Source organism: Odocoileus virginianus, chromosome 9 (genome assembly GCF_023699985.2).
Source record: "Odocoileus virginianus isolate 20LAN1187 ecotype Illinois chromosome 9, Ovbor_1.2, whole genome shotgun sequence".
NCBI classification, from domain to species: domain Eukaryota; kingdom Metazoa; phylum Chordata; class Mammalia; order Artiodactyla; family Cervidae; genus Odocoileus; species Odocoileus virginianus.
Window position 1 is genome coordinate 48,412,828 of NC_069682.1, and position 17,939 is coordinate 48,430,766.

The 17,939-nt window shown below is 40.3% G+C and overlaps 2 protein-coding genes across 4 annotated transcripts in view; both read right to left on the bottom strand.

Moving 5' to 3' along the window:
• UBOX5 (U-box domain containing 5) overlaps positions 1–17,939 on the bottom strand; it is a 45,285-nt gene that overhangs the window by 16,998 nt on the left and 10,348 nt on the right. Inside the window, exon 1 of one of the 3 annotated variants that reach the window (XM_070472352.1) lies at positions 19–107. The exons of the other annotated variants lie outside the window; for them this stretch is intronic. The gene's annotated coding sequence lies outside the window, so the exon portion shown is untranslated. Of the gene's footprint in view, positions 1–18; positions 108–17,939 lie in introns of those variants that run through there. 3 annotated transcript variants of the gene reach the window in all.
• LOC110130713 (large ribosomal subunit protein uL24-like) lies at positions 9,095–9,618 on the bottom strand. Its single transcript, XM_020882876.2, has one exon. The coding sequence runs from the start codon at positions 9,560–9,562 to the stop codon at positions 9,125–9,127; it is 438 nt and encodes a 145-aa protein (XP_020738535.2). The 5' UTR covers positions 9,563–9,618; the 3' UTR covers positions 9,095–9,124.

Here is a 17,939-nt window from a genome sequence, read left to right on the forward strand (position 1 = left end):
TGCTGGCCTAAGTAGTACCTCTTGCCTCCTGCCTGGCTCCCCTGGTGGCTGCTGCATTCATATCCCACACCACCATCTGACAGACTTCTTAGAAATGCGGATCCTCATCTGTAGCAAAAATAAATGTAACACATTTAGAAAAACTCAGTGGTGGATCTGTGAAGATTCACAGGACACAACGGTGGTACCACACATCAACTGAGAGCCATAATTTTAGTCTCTAAAATGTATTACTCCATCAAGTCGCTCCTCAGAGCAGTGTACTGAACCATCCCCATAGCCATAACCATTACTGCATTCCTCGCCCCACATGTATGTGTGTGTGCTTGGTCATGTTCGACTCTTTGCAACCCCATGAACTGTAGCCTACCAAGCACCTCTGTCCATGGAATTTTCCAGGCAAGAATACTTTAGTGGGTTGCCACTTTCTCCTCCAAGGGATCTTCCATACCCAAGGACTGAACCTGTGTCTCCTGTGTTTCCTGCATTGGCAGGCAGATTCTTTACCACTACGCCACCTGGAAAGCTCATATACTCTTTATCAAATATTTCATTGGTTCTGTGTGGTTATTAGCAAGGAATTTTATATGAGACAGCTCTCTAAAGCTGTCAAAATGATCATTCTCTATTATGCATGGTATCCTCTGGGACTCACGAGAAAATTCTCTTTTTGGTCTCAGTATTAGAACAGTTTGCTTCTTCCAATCAACTCAGTATTGTAAGTATGACTATGAATCATATAATTGATTATGACCTTTACTTTGGCACTAGAAAGCTCAGAATGAAATCTGTGACCCAACCCTCAGATTTCTCTCTGCTTGAATTCTTCATTTATTTTTATGTAATAAGGTATGTTGTGAAAGCTACCTTAAAATCATTTTGGAATAGGATGGGGTATAAATAACAAACCATCCTCTTAGGTGGACATTTTGCTTGTTTGCAACTTTTTACTATTACAGTACTAAGATAAAAATTAAGCAGATTTTTACCTTTTATTTTTTCTATTTACAGAGTTTCATCGTTTATGAAACAGAGACTCTGTTTCTTTAAGACTGATCTCACAGAGAGCAGTAGAAGAGCAGTCACTTGGATGGCGAGGAGGTTAGTAACCTGTGACTCTCAGGAACTTTCCTGCAGTGGCCACAACTGGGGAATGGGTGGTGTCCACCCTTTGCCTCTGTCTCCACCCTGCTCAAGGACCACCCTCTCGTGGTTCTGACCTCTCTGACTTTGGCCCTGGGGGGATCTCTTGACTTGGCTGTTGTCATTCCCCATTCATAGATCATGCCTCTTCCTAGAGAAACCTGAGAATTCCTCAAACTGTAAGCTTCAGATGCTCCAAGAGCAAACCAGTTAGTGCTTTGAATTCACCTGTTAACAAACAAGTTATTTAGCATCACTCCAAAAGAGTAACACGAATTACCTCTAGCAGGTAGGAATATGGATGGATGGTTGTTGTTTAGTGGCCAAGTCATGTTCAACTCTTTAGAGACCCCATGGACTGTAGCCCACCAAGCTCCTCTGTCCATGGAATTTTCCAGGCAAGAATACTGGAGTGGGTTGCCATTTCCTTCTCCAGATTTTTACCTTTTATACTGTTAATTTTTCAAACCAGTTATTGCTATATTAGGAAAGCTTTTCATTTTTCTATCCTTATTATGTATTTAGCTATTTTACTGAACTCATTGAATTTAACAAATTTTCAGGAACTTTGGGGGGGGGTTCTACAATCTCAATGAGAGCCTCTTTCTTAAAATGGTAACTCTTATTTCTCTCCTCTTACTATATTAGCTAGAACTGCCAGAATTACATGAAATAATATTAAGAGTTGTCAAGTGTTTGTTCCCATTAGGAAATGCCTCTAGCTTTTCATCTTTGAACATGATGCTGATTGTTAGACTGAAATATTATATGCTGTGGGGCTTCCCAGGTGGCACTAGTGGTAAAGAACCCACTTGCCAATGCAGGAGACATAAGAGACACAAGTTCGATCCCTGAGTGGGGAAGATCCCCTGGAGAAGGGTATGGCAATCCAGTCCAGTATTCTTGCCTGGAGAATCCCATGCACAGAGAAGCCTGGCAAGCTATAGTCCACAGGGTCACAAAGAGTTGTACACGACTGAAGCAACTTAACATGTACATTATAGGCTTTGAATTCTGATTGTCTCTATATACTGAGTTTTATTTTTCTTATTTGACAGATTAATGAGATATAACACATTTCACAATTTTAAGCCATCTTTTTATTTCTAATATAGGCTCTATTTGGTGGTGGAAAATTGTTCTTTTAAATGTTTTTTAAACTCTACTAAATTTGATTGGTCATATTAATTTTAGATAAAATATCATTGCATATGCATGTAATATTTACAAGCCCTATGTTAAGCACTGGAGTAGAAATAAAAACAAAATGGTTAAGTGGTGAAACTATTCTGTATGATACTGTAATAAATGGCACTACACATTTGTCAAAATCCACAGAATTGCACAATACAAAGAGTAAACCTTAATGTAAACTATGGACTTCAGTTAATAATAGTACATCCATATTGGTTTATCAATTATAATAAATAAAACCACACTTGTGCAAGATATTAATAGGGAACTATATGGAAGGGAGAGGATGGACATGGGAATTCTCTGCATTATTTGATCAATTTTTCTGTAAGCCTAAACTTGCTCTTAAAAAATAGTCCAATAACAATAATAAAAGTGGCAATAATAATGATTGGGGAACTTCCCTGGTGGTCTGGTGGTTAAGAATCGGCCTGCCAATGCAGGGGACACGGGTTCAATCCCTGGTCCAGGAAGATCCCTCATGACTTAGGGCAACTACTGAGCACTCTAGAGCCTGTGAGCCACAACACAAGAAGCCACCACAATGAGAAGCCCTCATACCACAGCCAGAGAGTGGCCCCTGCTGCTGCAGCTAAAGAAAGCTGTCTGCAGCAAGGAAGACCAAAAAAAAAGCAAATAATGACTGAGGAAACAGTGACTGAAAACAAATTAGGACTGGAGATCAAACTGAAATAACTTACTGTGCAATTACAGGATTAGAGTGGAAGATCCTTTAAAAAAAAAAAAACAACTTACAAATTATGATATTTTAGGGGGAAACAGTGATGCCCAAACACCTCAGAATTCTACAGGACTCTGGTTGCCATTGACATTTTTGTATGATCTTTCCCCTTTCTGGTTCCAACACTCCTGATCTTTTAAGGCAAGTATTTCCTGCCTTACTGCTTAATACAGAAAAAAGAATGACCCACCACATGAAAACACAAACGGTCTCATGCAGGAAGACTATCTCCTCAGCACTGGCTAAGAAACAGCTGCACTACCTGAATTCGCTGCAGACACTGTCCAGTATACACAATGCTCACAAACTACAAGTTCCTTATCCAAATTGGGCTTCTAAGAGAGACCAGATCTGAGTATAAATTGGGCAAAACAGATCATGGCTAAAGTGCCCTACAGTTCGGGCAAGCAGCTTGGAGCCAGACAATATAGTATTATAAGACAGCAAGATAATGAAGATTTATAAGCAGATGACATATCAATTTTTATTACAAAGATTTTCACTACAAAATATTTTAGATAAAAGGATAAAGAAATAATATAGCAGATACTCTTATAGCCACCCCCTAGATTTAGCAAATCTAACATTTTGCCATGTTTGTGTCTCATTAATGTACATGACAAAACACAGTCCACTAGAGAAGGGGAATGGCAAACCCCTTCAGTATTCCTGCCTTGTGATCCACACAGTCAAAGGCTTAGGCGCGGTCAATGAAGCAAAAGTAGATGCTTTTTTGGAACTCTCTTGCTTTTTCGATGATCCAACGGATACTGGCAATTTGATCTCTGGTTCCTTCCTCTTCCTTTTCTACATACAGTTTGTCTTCCACAACAAACTGTGGAAAATTCTTAAAGAGATGGGAATACCAAACCACCTGACCTGCCTCCTAAGAAATCAATATGCAGGTCAAGAAGCAATAGTTAGAACTGGACATGGAACAACAGATTGGTTTCAAATTGGGAAAGGAGTACATCAAGGCTGTATACTGTCACCCTGCTTAAGAAAACTAAGATCATGGTATCTGGTCGCATCACTTCATGGCAAATAGATGGGGAAACAGTGGAAACAGTGAGAGGTTTTATTTTTTGGGCTCCAAAATCACTGCAGATGGTGACTGCAGCCATGAAATTAAAAGACACTTGCTCCTTGGAAGAAAAGCTGTAATTAACCTAGACAGCATATTAAAAAGCAGAGACATTACTTTGCCAACAAAGGTCCATATAATCAAAGCTATGGTTTTTCCAGCAGTCATGTATGGATATGAGAGTTGGACTATAAAGAAAGTTGAGCACTGAAGAACTGATGCTTTTGAACTGTGGTGTTGGAGAAGACTCCCTTGAGTCCCTTCCAAGAGTCCCTTGGACTGCAAGGACATCCAACAAGTCCATCCTAAAGGAAATCAGTGCTGAATATTCACTGGAAGGAGTGATGCTGAAGCTGAAACTCCAATACTCTGGCCACCTGATGTGAAGAACTGATTCGTTGGAAAAGACCCTGATGCTGGGAAAGAGTGAAGGCAGGAGGAGAAGAGGATGACAGAGGATGGGATGGTTGAATGGCATCACCGACTGTATGGACATGAGTTTGAGTAAGCTCCGGGAGTTGGTGATGGACAGGGAAGCCTGGCGTGCTCCCGTTCATGGGGTCACAAAGAGTCAGACACAACTGAGCGACTGAACTGAACTGAACCGAACCTTGCCTTGAGAACCCCAAGAATAGTGTGAAAGGCAAAAAGATATAAAAACTGGAAGATGAGACCCACCCCCCAACCTCGGCTCAGCAGGTGTTCAATATGCTATTCGGGAAGAGCGGAGAAAGAGCTGCAGAAAGAATGAAGAGGCTGAGCCAAAGCAGAAACAATGCCTGGTTGGGGATGTGCCTGGTGGTGAAAGTCAAGTCCAATGCTGCAAAGAACAATATCACATAGGAACCTGGAATGTTAGGTCCATGAATCAAGGTAAATTGGATGTGGCCAAACAGGAGATGCAAGAGTGAACATAGACGTTTTAGGAATCAGAGAACTAAAATGGATAGGAATGGGAGGATTTAATTCAGATGACCATTATATCTACTACTGTGGGCAAGAATCCCTTAGAAAGAATGGAACAGCCCTCAGTCAACAAAAGAGTCCAAAATGCAGTACCTGGGTGCAATCTCAAAAACAAAAAACGAAAAACACACACACAAAAAAACCAAACAAAATGATATCAGTTCGCTTCCAGGGCAAACTATTCAACATCACAGTAATCCAAGTCTATGCCCCAACCACTAAGGCTGAAGAAGTTGAAGTCAAACAGTTCTATGAAGACCTACAAGACCTCCTAGAACTAACACCAAAAAAACATGTCCTTTTCATCATAGGGAGTGAAGTGACTGAAACTCGCTCAGTCGTGTCCGACTCTGCAATCCCATGGACTGCAGCCTGCCAGGCTCCTCTGTCCATGGAATTCTCCAGGCAAGAATACTAGAGTGGGTTGCCATTTCCTTCTCCAGCATTATCATAGGTAACTGAAATGCAAAAGAAGGAAGTCGAAAGATATCTGCGATGACAGGCAAGTTTGGCTTTGAAGTACAAAATGAAGCAGGGCAAAGGCTGGAATGGGTAGCTGTTCCCTTCTCCAGGGGATCGAACCCAGGTCTCCCATATTGTAGGGGGATTTTTTTCACCAATTGAGCCACCATAGAAGCCCAAGAATACCGGGTCTGTCTTTTCTCCAGAGGATCTTCCCAACCCAGGAATTGAACCCAGGTCTCCTGCATTGCAGGCAGATTGTTTACCAGCTGAGCTACCAGGGAAGCCCAATGGCAGAAAGTGAAGAGAAAAAGAGTCTCTTCATGAGGATGAAAGAGGAGAGTGAACATGCTGGCTTAAAACTCAACAATTGGGACTTCCCTGGTGGTCCAATGGTTAAGACTCTGTGCTTCCAATGCCAGGGCATGGGTTCGATTCTGGTCAGGGAACTAAGATCCCACATGCTGCATGGCACAGACACTAAATAAATAATTTAAAAATCAAAAACTCAACATTCAAAAAACTAAGATCATGGCATGTGCAGTCCCAAGGCAGTCCCATCACTTCATGGCAAATAGACAGGGATAAAATGGAAATGGAGACAGACTTCATTTTCTTGGGATCCAAAATCACTGTGGATGGTGGCTGCATCCATGAAATTATGTTCCTTGGAAGATAAGCTGTGACAAACCTAGACAGCATATTAAAAAGCAGAGACATCATTTTGCCAACAAAGGTTCATATAGTCAAAGCTATGGTTTTCCAGTAGTCATGTATAGGTGTTAAGAGTTGGAGCACAAGAAGGCTGAGAGCTGAAGAACTGATGCTTTCAAACTCTGGTGCTGGTAAAGACTCTTGAGAATCCTTTGGACAGCAAGGAGATCAAACCAGTCAATCTTTAAGGAAATCAACCCTGAATAATCATTGGAAGGACTGCTGCTGAAGCTGAAACTCCAATACTTTGGCCACCTGAAGTGAAGACCCTGGTGCTGGGAAAGACTGAAGGCAGAAGAAGAGGGTGACAGAGGATCAGATGGTTAGGCATCACCGACTCAATGGGCATGAGTTTGAGTAAACTCCTGGAGATGGTGAAGGACAGGGAAGCCTGGCGTGTTGCAGTCTATGAGTCAAAGAGTTGGACACGACTTAGCAACTGAACTGAACTGAATGTACCTTACTGATAATCTACCTTGCAACTTTCTTTTCTATTAAACATTATTATTTTAAGTTTTTCCATGTTGAAATGTGTATATATAGTCTGTTCATTTTAACTTCTTCGTAGTATTCAATTGTACGGCTAAAAACAGAGTTTATTTCTCCACTGACCTATTACTTATATTTAAATTTTTTTAACTATGAAAAAAAAAACTGCAATAAATATTCTCTATAAGTCTTTTTGGGAGTAAAAAAAAGATGAAATGGTCCTGTTCTCAAGTCTTGAAGCATTACAAAATTCCTCCCAACAGTGATTATGGAATACAAAGGTTTGTAACAGGTTGTAATACAACCTGCTTTTCACAGATGACATTCAAAGTAGGGAAGGATGGTCTAATCAAGTTATAGGATGAAGAAAAGAAATATGAACTTAAAGAGCACATAATACAAAAGTGCACACAGTGCACTATGTCATGAGACTTGTTTCAGTTTTATACAAATAAATGTAACAAATATATACTATGTTCAATATAAAACATCCTGTGGCTTTTGATGAAAAAGACTGAAAACACCTGCCAACAGTCAGGAAGAACTCACAGGAGTAATGTCTGAACTAGAGACAACTAAGGCACATGGCTAAACTCATGGGCAACTCTGAAGGACAGACACTATCCACTAGTGGTAAATATTAAAAATATAACATATGCTTGACTATAGAAGCCAAGAGACAAGAACAGGAACAAAATGGGATGGGCACTAGGAGAAGGACAGTAAAAGGCAAGGCACAGAAATAGGACAGTGTGAGGCCAATCCAGGAAATGCTGAATATGCCACTTAGCTGGAAGAGGAAGGGCTGGGAAGGGCCCCGAATGTCATGCCAACAGGCTTCAGACTACTTTACCTGGAGAGCTGAGGCAATATTTTTCCAAACTGTAATCAAGAATCAAGAACTCAAATTGCTGAGCTATAACCAGCATTTTAAAAAATTAAGTAAAAGAGAAAGAAGTCAGAATATATCATACATGAGAGTGATCAGTGTTTCGTGAAACTTTAGTTTCAGATATATGTACATATGAAATTATATCTATTCTGGGTTTTGATGAAAAATGTATTTCTTACTAAGTGGTGTAGTAAAAGGATTTGAAAGCTACTGTTCAGACAAAAGTCATAGAAACCTTATAACTAGGGAAAGAACTGACACTAAATGAAAAGTCATCCATTAACCTCCTAGATGACACTAGCAATTTTAAACTACTTAGAGGCAATTGACCCTTCAATGGATTTCCCTTTCCTCTGGTTGATGTGTTTGCACTATCCTTTTTGTACTACATGAGGGCCTATCTTTGCAAATGGCTTTCTGAAGATACCAAAGAATATCAAAGGACAAACTCAGAAATAAACTAGCAGTCTGTTTTTCCCTTGACATTTTGTTTTTTCTAAAAAGAAGGGATTCTTTAAGAACATGAAGGAGAAAAATGAACTATGTATAAGATATTACTGAATATCTCACAAGGATTTCAAAGCTACCTTCTAAGAAATATTCTATTTTTAATTAAACTTTTTAATGTCATTGTAAACCCATGTGCATGGTTAAGAAGCAATACAAAGGGATCTCTCATAACTTTAACCAGTTTCCTTAATGATAACATCTTACATAGTTATAGTACAACATTACTAACAAGAAATGAATGATGATATGATCCACTGATTTTACTCAGATTTCACAAGTTTTACAAGGACTCATTTGTGTTTGTCTGTGGATTAAGTTCTATGCACTTTTATTAGTTGCACAGATCTATGTAATCACTTTTTGTGTACCAAAGTCAAGATACGGAATCATTTCATCACAAGGATCCCGTGTGCTGTCTTTTTAGTTTATAAATCCAAACACACTATTACCACAGAAGTCTTAAAGCTCCTCACCCAGAACTAAGCCCTTTAACTGAAGATTCCAGTTTAATTCCACTATCTACGCTATTGTCACTTGGCTTATTTAACTTGTATGCAGAGTACATTATGCAAAATGCCAGGATGGATGAAGCACAGGCTGAAATCAAGATGGCTGGGAGAAATATCAATAACCTCAGATATGAAGATGATACCACCCTTATGGAAGAAAGCAAAGAGGAACTAAGGAGGCTCTTGATGAAGGTGAAAGAGGAGAGTGAAAAAGCTGGCTTAAAACTCAACATGCAAAAAACTAAGATCAGGGCATACGATCCCATCACTTCATGGCAAATAGATGGGGAAACAAGGAAAACAGTGAGAGACTTTATTTTCTTGGGCTCCAAAATCACTGCAGATGGTGACTACAGTCATGAAATTATTTTTTTTTTTCATTTTAACAGTTTTTAATGAAAGCTGTAGACAAGATGACTTTATTCCTGCATCTTCTCAATTGTTTCTTCCTTATATTTGCCCTTTTCCTTTCCTACTTGGCGAGATTTGGCTTTACGTTCAAGGATCTTTTTGCGGTCTTTGTCCAGTTTTAGTCTGGTGATAACCACCTTGCTGGGGTGAATGCCCACATGGACAGTTGTGCCATTAGCCTTCTCCCGCTGCACTTGTTCAATGTAGATGACATATTTCTTCCTGTAAACCTGGACCACTTTGCCAATTTGCTGCCCTTTGTAGTGCCCTCGTACAACCTGAACTTCATCATCCTTTCGGATGGGCATGGATCGAACGTTGTACTTCTGTCTCAGCTCTTTAGAAAGAGGAGAAGACATAATTTTCCTGCGAATGTGGGAAGGCGCATTGAAATGCCTTTTTTGATTCTTGCTTCGGTCAGAAGTCACAAAGGGATTGAACTTCATTTTGGCTGCCGGCGCTTCAGCGATGGCCACAGAAGGGAAGAGATCTGCAGGCTGCTTCCGGTTCTCCAGTCATGAAATTAAAAGACGCTTGCTCCTTGGAAGAAAAGCTATGACTAACCTAGACAGCATATTAAAAAGCAGAGACATTACTTTGCCAACAAAGGTCCATATAGTCAAAGCTATGGTTTTTCCAGTAGTCATGTATAGATGTGAGAGTTGGACCATAAAGAAGGCTGAGCACCAAAGAACTAATGTTTTTGAACAGTGGTGTTGGAGAAGACTCTTGAGAATCCCTTGGATAGCAAGGAGATCAAACCAGTCAATCCTAAAGGAAATCAACCCTGAATATTCATTGGAAGGACTGATGCTGAAAGTGAAGCTCCGATCCTTTGGCCACCTGATGCAAAAAGCCGACTCATTAGTAAAGACCCTGATGCTAGGAAAGATCAAAAGCAGGAAGAGAAGGGGATGACAGAAGATTGGATGGCATCACTGACTCAATGGACATGAGTGTGAGTAAACTCCAGGAGATGGTGAACGACAGGGAAGCCTGGTATGCTGCAGTCCACGAGGTCACAAAGAGTCGGACATGACTGAGCAACTGAACAGCAACAACCCACAGTGTAAGAAACAAACCTGAAACAAACCACATGCTTATTCTTGGTGTACCTGTCACTTAAATGATAAATATGACTAAGTAGAAAGGTTTTCCTTTTGTATGTTTAGAGTTTTAAGTTGATAAAACAATGGGGCTGGGTTCCTCGGGTCACAGGATGATGAAGTAAAAATAAGGCTCCAGATACATGCTCAGAGTATTTCTCGCAGCTAACAGTCGATATAGAACTGGATGTCCAAATGGAGACAGACATTTCTCCTCTGCCTCCCTGTATTCAGGGTGAGGAAGGGAATGTACAAGAGCAGCACTGAAAAGAGATGCACAGGGAGGGTGACCAACTATATGGTCTATTCAGAAAGTGGAATTTTCAGTGCTAAAAACAGGAAAGTCCTGGGACAAACTGGTCATCTATCTCAAAGGTTTCTGTTTGTTTCCATAAAGCAGTCGAGCAAATCTTTTTGTTGCTGAAGACTCAGAACCTAGCAGTAGGGAAGTGTGGAGGGATAATTTAGAAGAGAATAAGGTGACCATGACACTTTCTGAACATCTGTACATCCGTCTTCCTTTGGCTCACAAAGAAGTTGCCATAGCTGAGTTATACAAACTGATTTTTGAGTTTCATGAAAATGTAATGGAAAGTAACTCTGGCAGATACACATATTTTAAAGACTAGGCTCAAACAGGTTACAGAATTAAAAAAAAGAAAAGACTACCTGTCAAATAAGAAAAAAGCATTTAGCCTCAAAGAGTGGGTGGAATACCAATGCACTGAGCAATTTTATAAATTGGGCACTTAAGCCTTTAAAGAAGTACAATACATGTTATAATTTCTAAATTGAGTTACTTGTCCATCTAAGTAAAAACTCTGACTTGTGTTCATTTCTCTTGTAGCTAGTTAAAATAAAAGACAGCTGTCTCAGACACAGGAAGGCCAGAACACAGGTGTAAGTCCAAAAGAAGCTTGCAATGTTATATACTTGAAGCAATCTTCAAGAGCTTCATATGTGCACAAGATACACTGCTAGCCACAAGTGGACACAGTTTTTACTCTTTAAAAATTTGTAGGATCAAAACCAGGCATAGATGGGCAAAGGGTTCTAATGCTGTTTACTTAGTACCTTAATAGCAGTGTCAGAAAAACTATGTGGGAACCCAGGTAAGGCAGCCAAGCTCTTCATGTATAAATCTGACCCTAACTGTGTCCCTCCCCTCCAGGGCCTTATTCCATCTGTTCTTGCCTCTCTCTTGAATCGTAAACTTATCTCTGACTATTGAATCCTTTCCTCAATATGCAAATTAACATTAAAGTCTCTTCTGCCTCCATCGACCACCTCAAAAGAATCCAGCCTTGTCCTTCTTAAGGTTATCAATTTAGCAAGTAAAAAATTTAAATGTCGACTTAAATATGAATTATGGATAAACAATGGATTTTTTCGGTTGATAATTTGTTTAGTATAAGAATGTTCCATGTACTACTTGTGACATACTTACACTAAAAAATTATTTATTGCACATTCAGCAAACTATGAATAGAATTTCCTCAATACAGTAAAGGGCATTTATGAAAACTCCATGGGGTCTAATATCACTCTATGGTGAAAGACTGAAAGCATCCCCTCGAAGATCTAGAATAAAACAAGGATGCCTGCTTTCACCACTACAATTCAGTTTTGTACTAGAAGTTCTAATTAGAGCAGTTAGGGAAGAAAATGAAATCAAAAGGCATCCAAAGTAGAAAGGAAGAAGTAAAACTATACACACAGATGACAAGATCCCATATAGAGAAAATCATAGAGAATATACACACACCCACTTAAAAGAGCTAATAAAAGAATTAAGTAAAGACGCAGGGTAAATCAGTTGTATTTCTATACACTAGCAATCAGCAATTCATATAGGAACGTAAGAAAATTCCATTCAGTATAGCATCAAAAATAATACTTAGGGATAAATTTAACTGAGAAGGTATAAAACGTGCACACTGAAAACTATTAATATAAAGTGTTGTTGAAAGAAATTAAAGAAGACCCAAGTAAACAGAAAGACTTCCTGTGTTCATGGGCTAAGAGATTTGACATTAAGATTGAAAAGATACTAAACATTATGAGTTCCTAGGGAAACACAAATCAAAACCACAATGAGATATCATTTCACATCCACTAGGATTGCTATTTTTTCAAATAGCAAAGATGTGGAGAAACCAGAACCCTAGTACATTCTGAGGTACCAGGAATGTAAAATGGTATAGCCACCATGGAATTCTGGAGGTTCCTCAATAAGTTACACACAGAATTAATAGATGACCCAGCAATTTCACTTCTATATAGTTAAAAACACTGAAAATAGGTATTCAAACAAAAATTTATATGCAAATATTCAAAACAGCTGATAGAGCTGTCTATCAGCATACCTGAGAGACAAAGTGCCTGAAGAACTATGGACATTGTACAGGAGGCACTGATCAAAACCATCCCCAAGAAAAAGAAAGGCAAAAAGGCAAAATGGTTGTCTGAGGAGGCCTTACAAATAGCTGAGAAAAGAAGAGAAGAGAAAGGCAAAGGAGAAAAGGAAAGGTATACCCATCTGAATGCAGAGTTCCAAACAACAGCAAGGAGAGGTAAGAAAGCCTTCTTCAGTGATCAATGCAAAGAAATAGAGGAAAACAATAGAATAGGATAGACTAGAGATCTCTTCAAGAAAACCAGAATACCAAGGGAACATTTCAAGCAAAGTGAAAAGTGAAAGTCATTCAGCCGTGTCTGACTCTTTGTGACCCCATGGACTATATTAGTCCATGGAATTCTTCAGGCCAGAATACTGGACTGTGTAGCCTTTCCCTTCTGCAGGGGATCTTCCCAACCCAGGGATCGAACCCAAGTCTCCCACATTGCAGGCAGATTCTTTACCAGCTGAGCCACAAGGGAAGTCCAAGAATACTGGAGTGGGTAGCCTATTCCTTCTCCAGCAGATCTTCCTGACCCAGGAATCTAACCAGAGTTTCCTCCACTGCAGGTGGATTCTTTATCAACTGATCTATCAGGGAAGCCCAATACACAGAACTATACAAAAAAGATCTTAATGACCCAGATAACCAAGATAGTGTGATCACTCATCTAGACCCAGACATCCTGATATGTGAAGTCAAGTGGGCCTTAGAAGGCATCATATGAACAAAGCTAGGTGGAGGTGATGGAATTCCAGCTGAGCTATTTCAAATTCTAAAAGATGATGCTGTGAAAGTACAGCACTAAGTATGCCAGCAAATTTGGAAAACTCAGCAGCGGCCACAAGACTGGAAAAGATCAGTTTTCATTCCAATCCCAAAGAAAGGCAACGCCAAAGAATGTTCAAACTATCACACCAGTGCGCTCATTTCACATGTTAGCAAAGTAATGCTCAAAATTCTCCAAGCAAGGCTTCAACTGTATGTGAACAGAGAACTTCTGGATATTCAAGCTGGATTTAGAAAGGGCAGAGGAACCAGAGATCAAATTGCCAACATCCGTTGGATCACAGGAAAAGAAAGAGAGTTCCAGAAATGCATCTACTTCAGTTTTATAGACTATGCCAAAGCCTTTGACTGTGTGGATCACGACAAACAGTGGAAAATTCTTAAAGAGATGGGAATACCAGACTACCTGACTGTCTCTTGAGAAATCTGTATGCAGGTCAAGAAGCAACAGTTAGAACTGGGAATGGAACAATGGATTGGTTCCAAATTGGGAAAGGAGTACATCAAGGCTGTATATTGTCACGCTGCTTATTTAACTTATATGCAGAGTGCATCATGCAAAATGCCAGGCTGGATGAAGCACAAGCTGAAATCAAGATTGCTGCAAGAAATATCAATAACCTCAGATATTAAGATGACACCACCCTTATGGAAGAAAGAGAAGAGGAACTAAACAGGCTCTAGATGAAAGTGAAAGAGGAGAGTGAAAAAGCTGCCTTAAAACTCAACATGTAAAAAACTAAGATCAGGGCATAGGATCCCATCACTTCATGGCAAATAGATGGGGAAACAAGGAAAACAGTGAGAGACTTTGTTTTCTTGGGCTCCAAAATCACTGCAGATGGTGACTACAGTCATGAAATTAAAAGACGCTTGCTCCTTGGAAGAAAAGCTGTGACTAACCTAGACAGCATATTAAAAAGCAGAGACATTACTTTGCCAACAAAGGTCCGTATAGTCAAAGCTATGGTTTTTTCAGTAGTCATGTATAGATGTGAGAGTTGGACCATAAAGAAGGCTGAGCACCAAAGAACTGATGCTTTTGAACTGTGGTGTTGGAGAAGACTCTTGAGAATCCCTTGGACAGCACGGAGATCAAACCAGTCAATCCTAAAGGAAATCAGTCCTGAATATTCACTGGAAGGACTGATGCTGAAAGTGAAGCTCCGATCCTTTGGCCACCTGATGCGAAAAGCTGACTCATTAGAAAAGACCCTGATGCTGGGAAAGATTAAAGGCAGGAGGAGAAGGGGACGAGAGAGGATGAGATGGTTGGATGGCATCACTGACTCAATGGACATGAGTTTGAGCAAGTCCCGGGAACTGGTGACAGACAGGGAAGCCTGGTGTGATGCAGTCCATGGGGCCGAGAAAATTCGGACACCACTGAGCAACTGAACTGAACTAACTTACAGCAGCACTATTCACAATAGCTAAAAGGGGAAAAAAAACCCAACGTCCATCAACTGATGAATAAATAAATCAGATATTGCATATCCATGCAATGAAATATTATTTGGCCATAAAAAGGAATGAAGTACTAGTACATGCTATAATAGGCTCCCCAGGTGGCTCAGTGGTAATGAATTCAAGTTAATGCAGGAGACACAGGTTCAATACCTGGGTCAGGAAGATCCCCTGGAGAAGAAATGGCAACCCACTCCAGTATTCTTGCTTGGAAAATCCCATGGACAGAAGAGCCTGATGGGCTACAGTCTATGGGGTTGCAAAGAGTCAAGCATAGCTTAACGACTAAATAACAAGATGCTATAGTATCAATGAATCTTGAAAATATCATGCTAAGTAGAAGAAGTCAGACACAGAAAGCTGCATATCGTACAATTCCATCTATACAAAATATCCATGTATGCAAATCCATAGAGACAAAGATTAGTGGCTGTCAGGGTCTGAGAAAGGGGGAAATGTGGAGCGATCGCTAAAAGGGGTATAGAGTTTCCTTTGGGGGTGAAGAAAATGCTCTGGAATTAGATAGTGATGACAGGCTATACAATACTATCAAGGTACTAAATATCACTGAACTGTACACTGTTTAAAATGGTCAATTTTACGTGCATTTTAGAAAAGGTTATTCGTCGTTTATCTGAAATTCAAATTTAACTGGGCATACTGTAATTTATCTGGTAATTCTAGTCCCATTGTAAATCCTGCTCAAGTTTCCCCATCCCTTCAAGGTTCTCAAGGAATTGACTCATATTTGTAATCCATTCCTTCAACGGGTGTGCAATCTGGCCTTTTCCCTGACAATGCAATTCAAATTGCTATAGTTGGGCTTCCCTAGTGGCTCAGGAGACAAGGGCTCAACCCCAGATGTGGGAAGATCCCACCTGCTGCAGAGCAACTAAGCCCACGCGTCACAACTACTGAGCCTGCGCTCTAGAGCCTGGGGGCCACAACTACTGAAGCCGGAGAGCGCTAGAGCCTGTGCTGTGCAATGAGAGAAGCCAGGGCAGTGAGAAGCCTGAGCACTGCAACTAGAGAGTAGCTCCCGACTGCCACAACTAGAGAAAAGCCTAAGCACAACAAAGACCTAGCACAGTCAAAATAAATAAATAAAAACAAATTGCTATAGTTAAGGTCATCACTGATATCCAGTTTGCTAAACTGATTGAAGATTTTCTAGTTCTTGCTTTAATTTTCTCTTCTGAGGAAAACAGGATACATACCCTTTCGTTTCTGAAGTATGCTTTACCCTTGGTTTCTGTGCAGTTAAAGGGTAACTCAGTAGGTTTGGAGTATTCGAGTCTTTCACATTGCAAAGAAATGTCCTGAGAGATAATCTCTAAGCCTTTGGGATACTCTTTCCAGTACTCTTGCCTGGAAAATCCCATGGACGGAGGATCCTGATAGGCTACAATCCATGGGGTCGCAGAATCTGATGCAACTGAGCGACTTCACTTTCACTTAAGACCTTGGGTCATACCCAAGGTAAACACCAGATAGTTTACACTAACAATGTAATTTATGGTGAAGCCTTTTGCTGTAATAAGCTGAATGTCTCAAGGGGCCGGGGACTGAGTACCTAAGGTAAACTGTGTGGGCGCTGACTTCATGTCTACAAGACTGACCTGCACACCAAGACCCAGGTGAGCTTCCCTGACTGGCAATATCTGTACGTGTTGGCAAACATCATTGCTGGGATTAGTTAACAGCTGTCTGTATGTCTCTAAAGGAAAACGGCAACTGAAAGCTTGTGACTTGTCTCTCCTAGATACTGTACTATGTGCCTTTTTCTTTTACCGTTTTTAGTCTGCATCCTTTCACTATAATAAATTGTTAAGTTTTCCTTAGTTCTGTGAATCCCTCTAGTGAGTGGTCTTGGAGAGACCAGACTTACTTCTATACCCGTTTTTTCCTAAGACTGATTATCTTGTCTTTATCACTGGATCTCTCTGCTTTGACCTTCCTTTAAGTCCTGGTATTCTACTCTTGGTCATCTTTTCCCTCCCTACCTGCAATAACCTACTTTTCACCTTTCCTAGGCAATTTTACTCATGGTTCTTGCCATGTGACTGCATGCCCAGTTGAGACTCCAGCCTAAACCCTTCTGCCCAGAGGCTCACCTCAGCATGACCAGGGCAGTCTCAGCATTAACTCTTTACCCAAATATGTGTCCTGCTTTCGTAGTCGACGACTGTCAGTCAGTCTAGGCACTAAAATCCTCATTCTCATTCCCCAAACCAATTAATTAGCAAGTTGTGGTCTTTTTCCCCTCCCAAATGTCTTTGAAATTTAAACTTTCCATTTCTCGTAATTTTGGCCTTCATCATCTCTCATATGAGCTCTCGCACAAATTTGTGAAATATTCTCCTTATCTCATATATTCCCACCCCTCAATCTAGTTCTGTCCTGATTTTCCCCTAACATTTCTAAAACATGAACCTGTCCCAAATACTCCCTGAGGATCATTCAGAGGCACTCCAGCCGCTGCAAACCTAGGCTCTCTAGCAAGGTCATAAGGCTTTTGCTACCCAGATATTCTCTCTCCCTCTCTAGCCCCACCCTCTCCCTTCCTTCTACACCCAACTCTCCAGCAATGCCCAACCATTCTTAATTCCCTGATCACTCACTGAACATTATTATGTACCAGGACCCACTGTCCTAGGCACTGGAGATAAATTCTAGACAAAGTTAACTCAAGGGCCTACTTTCCAACAGGGAAATTAACAAATAAATAAAGAATAATTTGTTAATGCTGAATGCTATGGGGAAAACAAACCTGAAGGTGACACAGCATGATCAAAGGCCAATGCGGTAGTTTTAGTTAGCATGGATGGGGAAGTGACCTTTGAGGGGAAATCTAAATAACAGTGGGAGAAGTCCATTTTAAAAGTTTTTCACAGACCTCAAGAGTTTATAAAAGTTATTTGTATTGTTTCTCACATATATACATTCTTCTTATGTCTGTAGCTCTAATACAAATCTGAATCTCCCTAGACTTCCTACTATGGGAGTAATACATTTCCTTCTTGTTGGAGCTGCTTGCCATGAAAAACATTCTTCTACCTAGT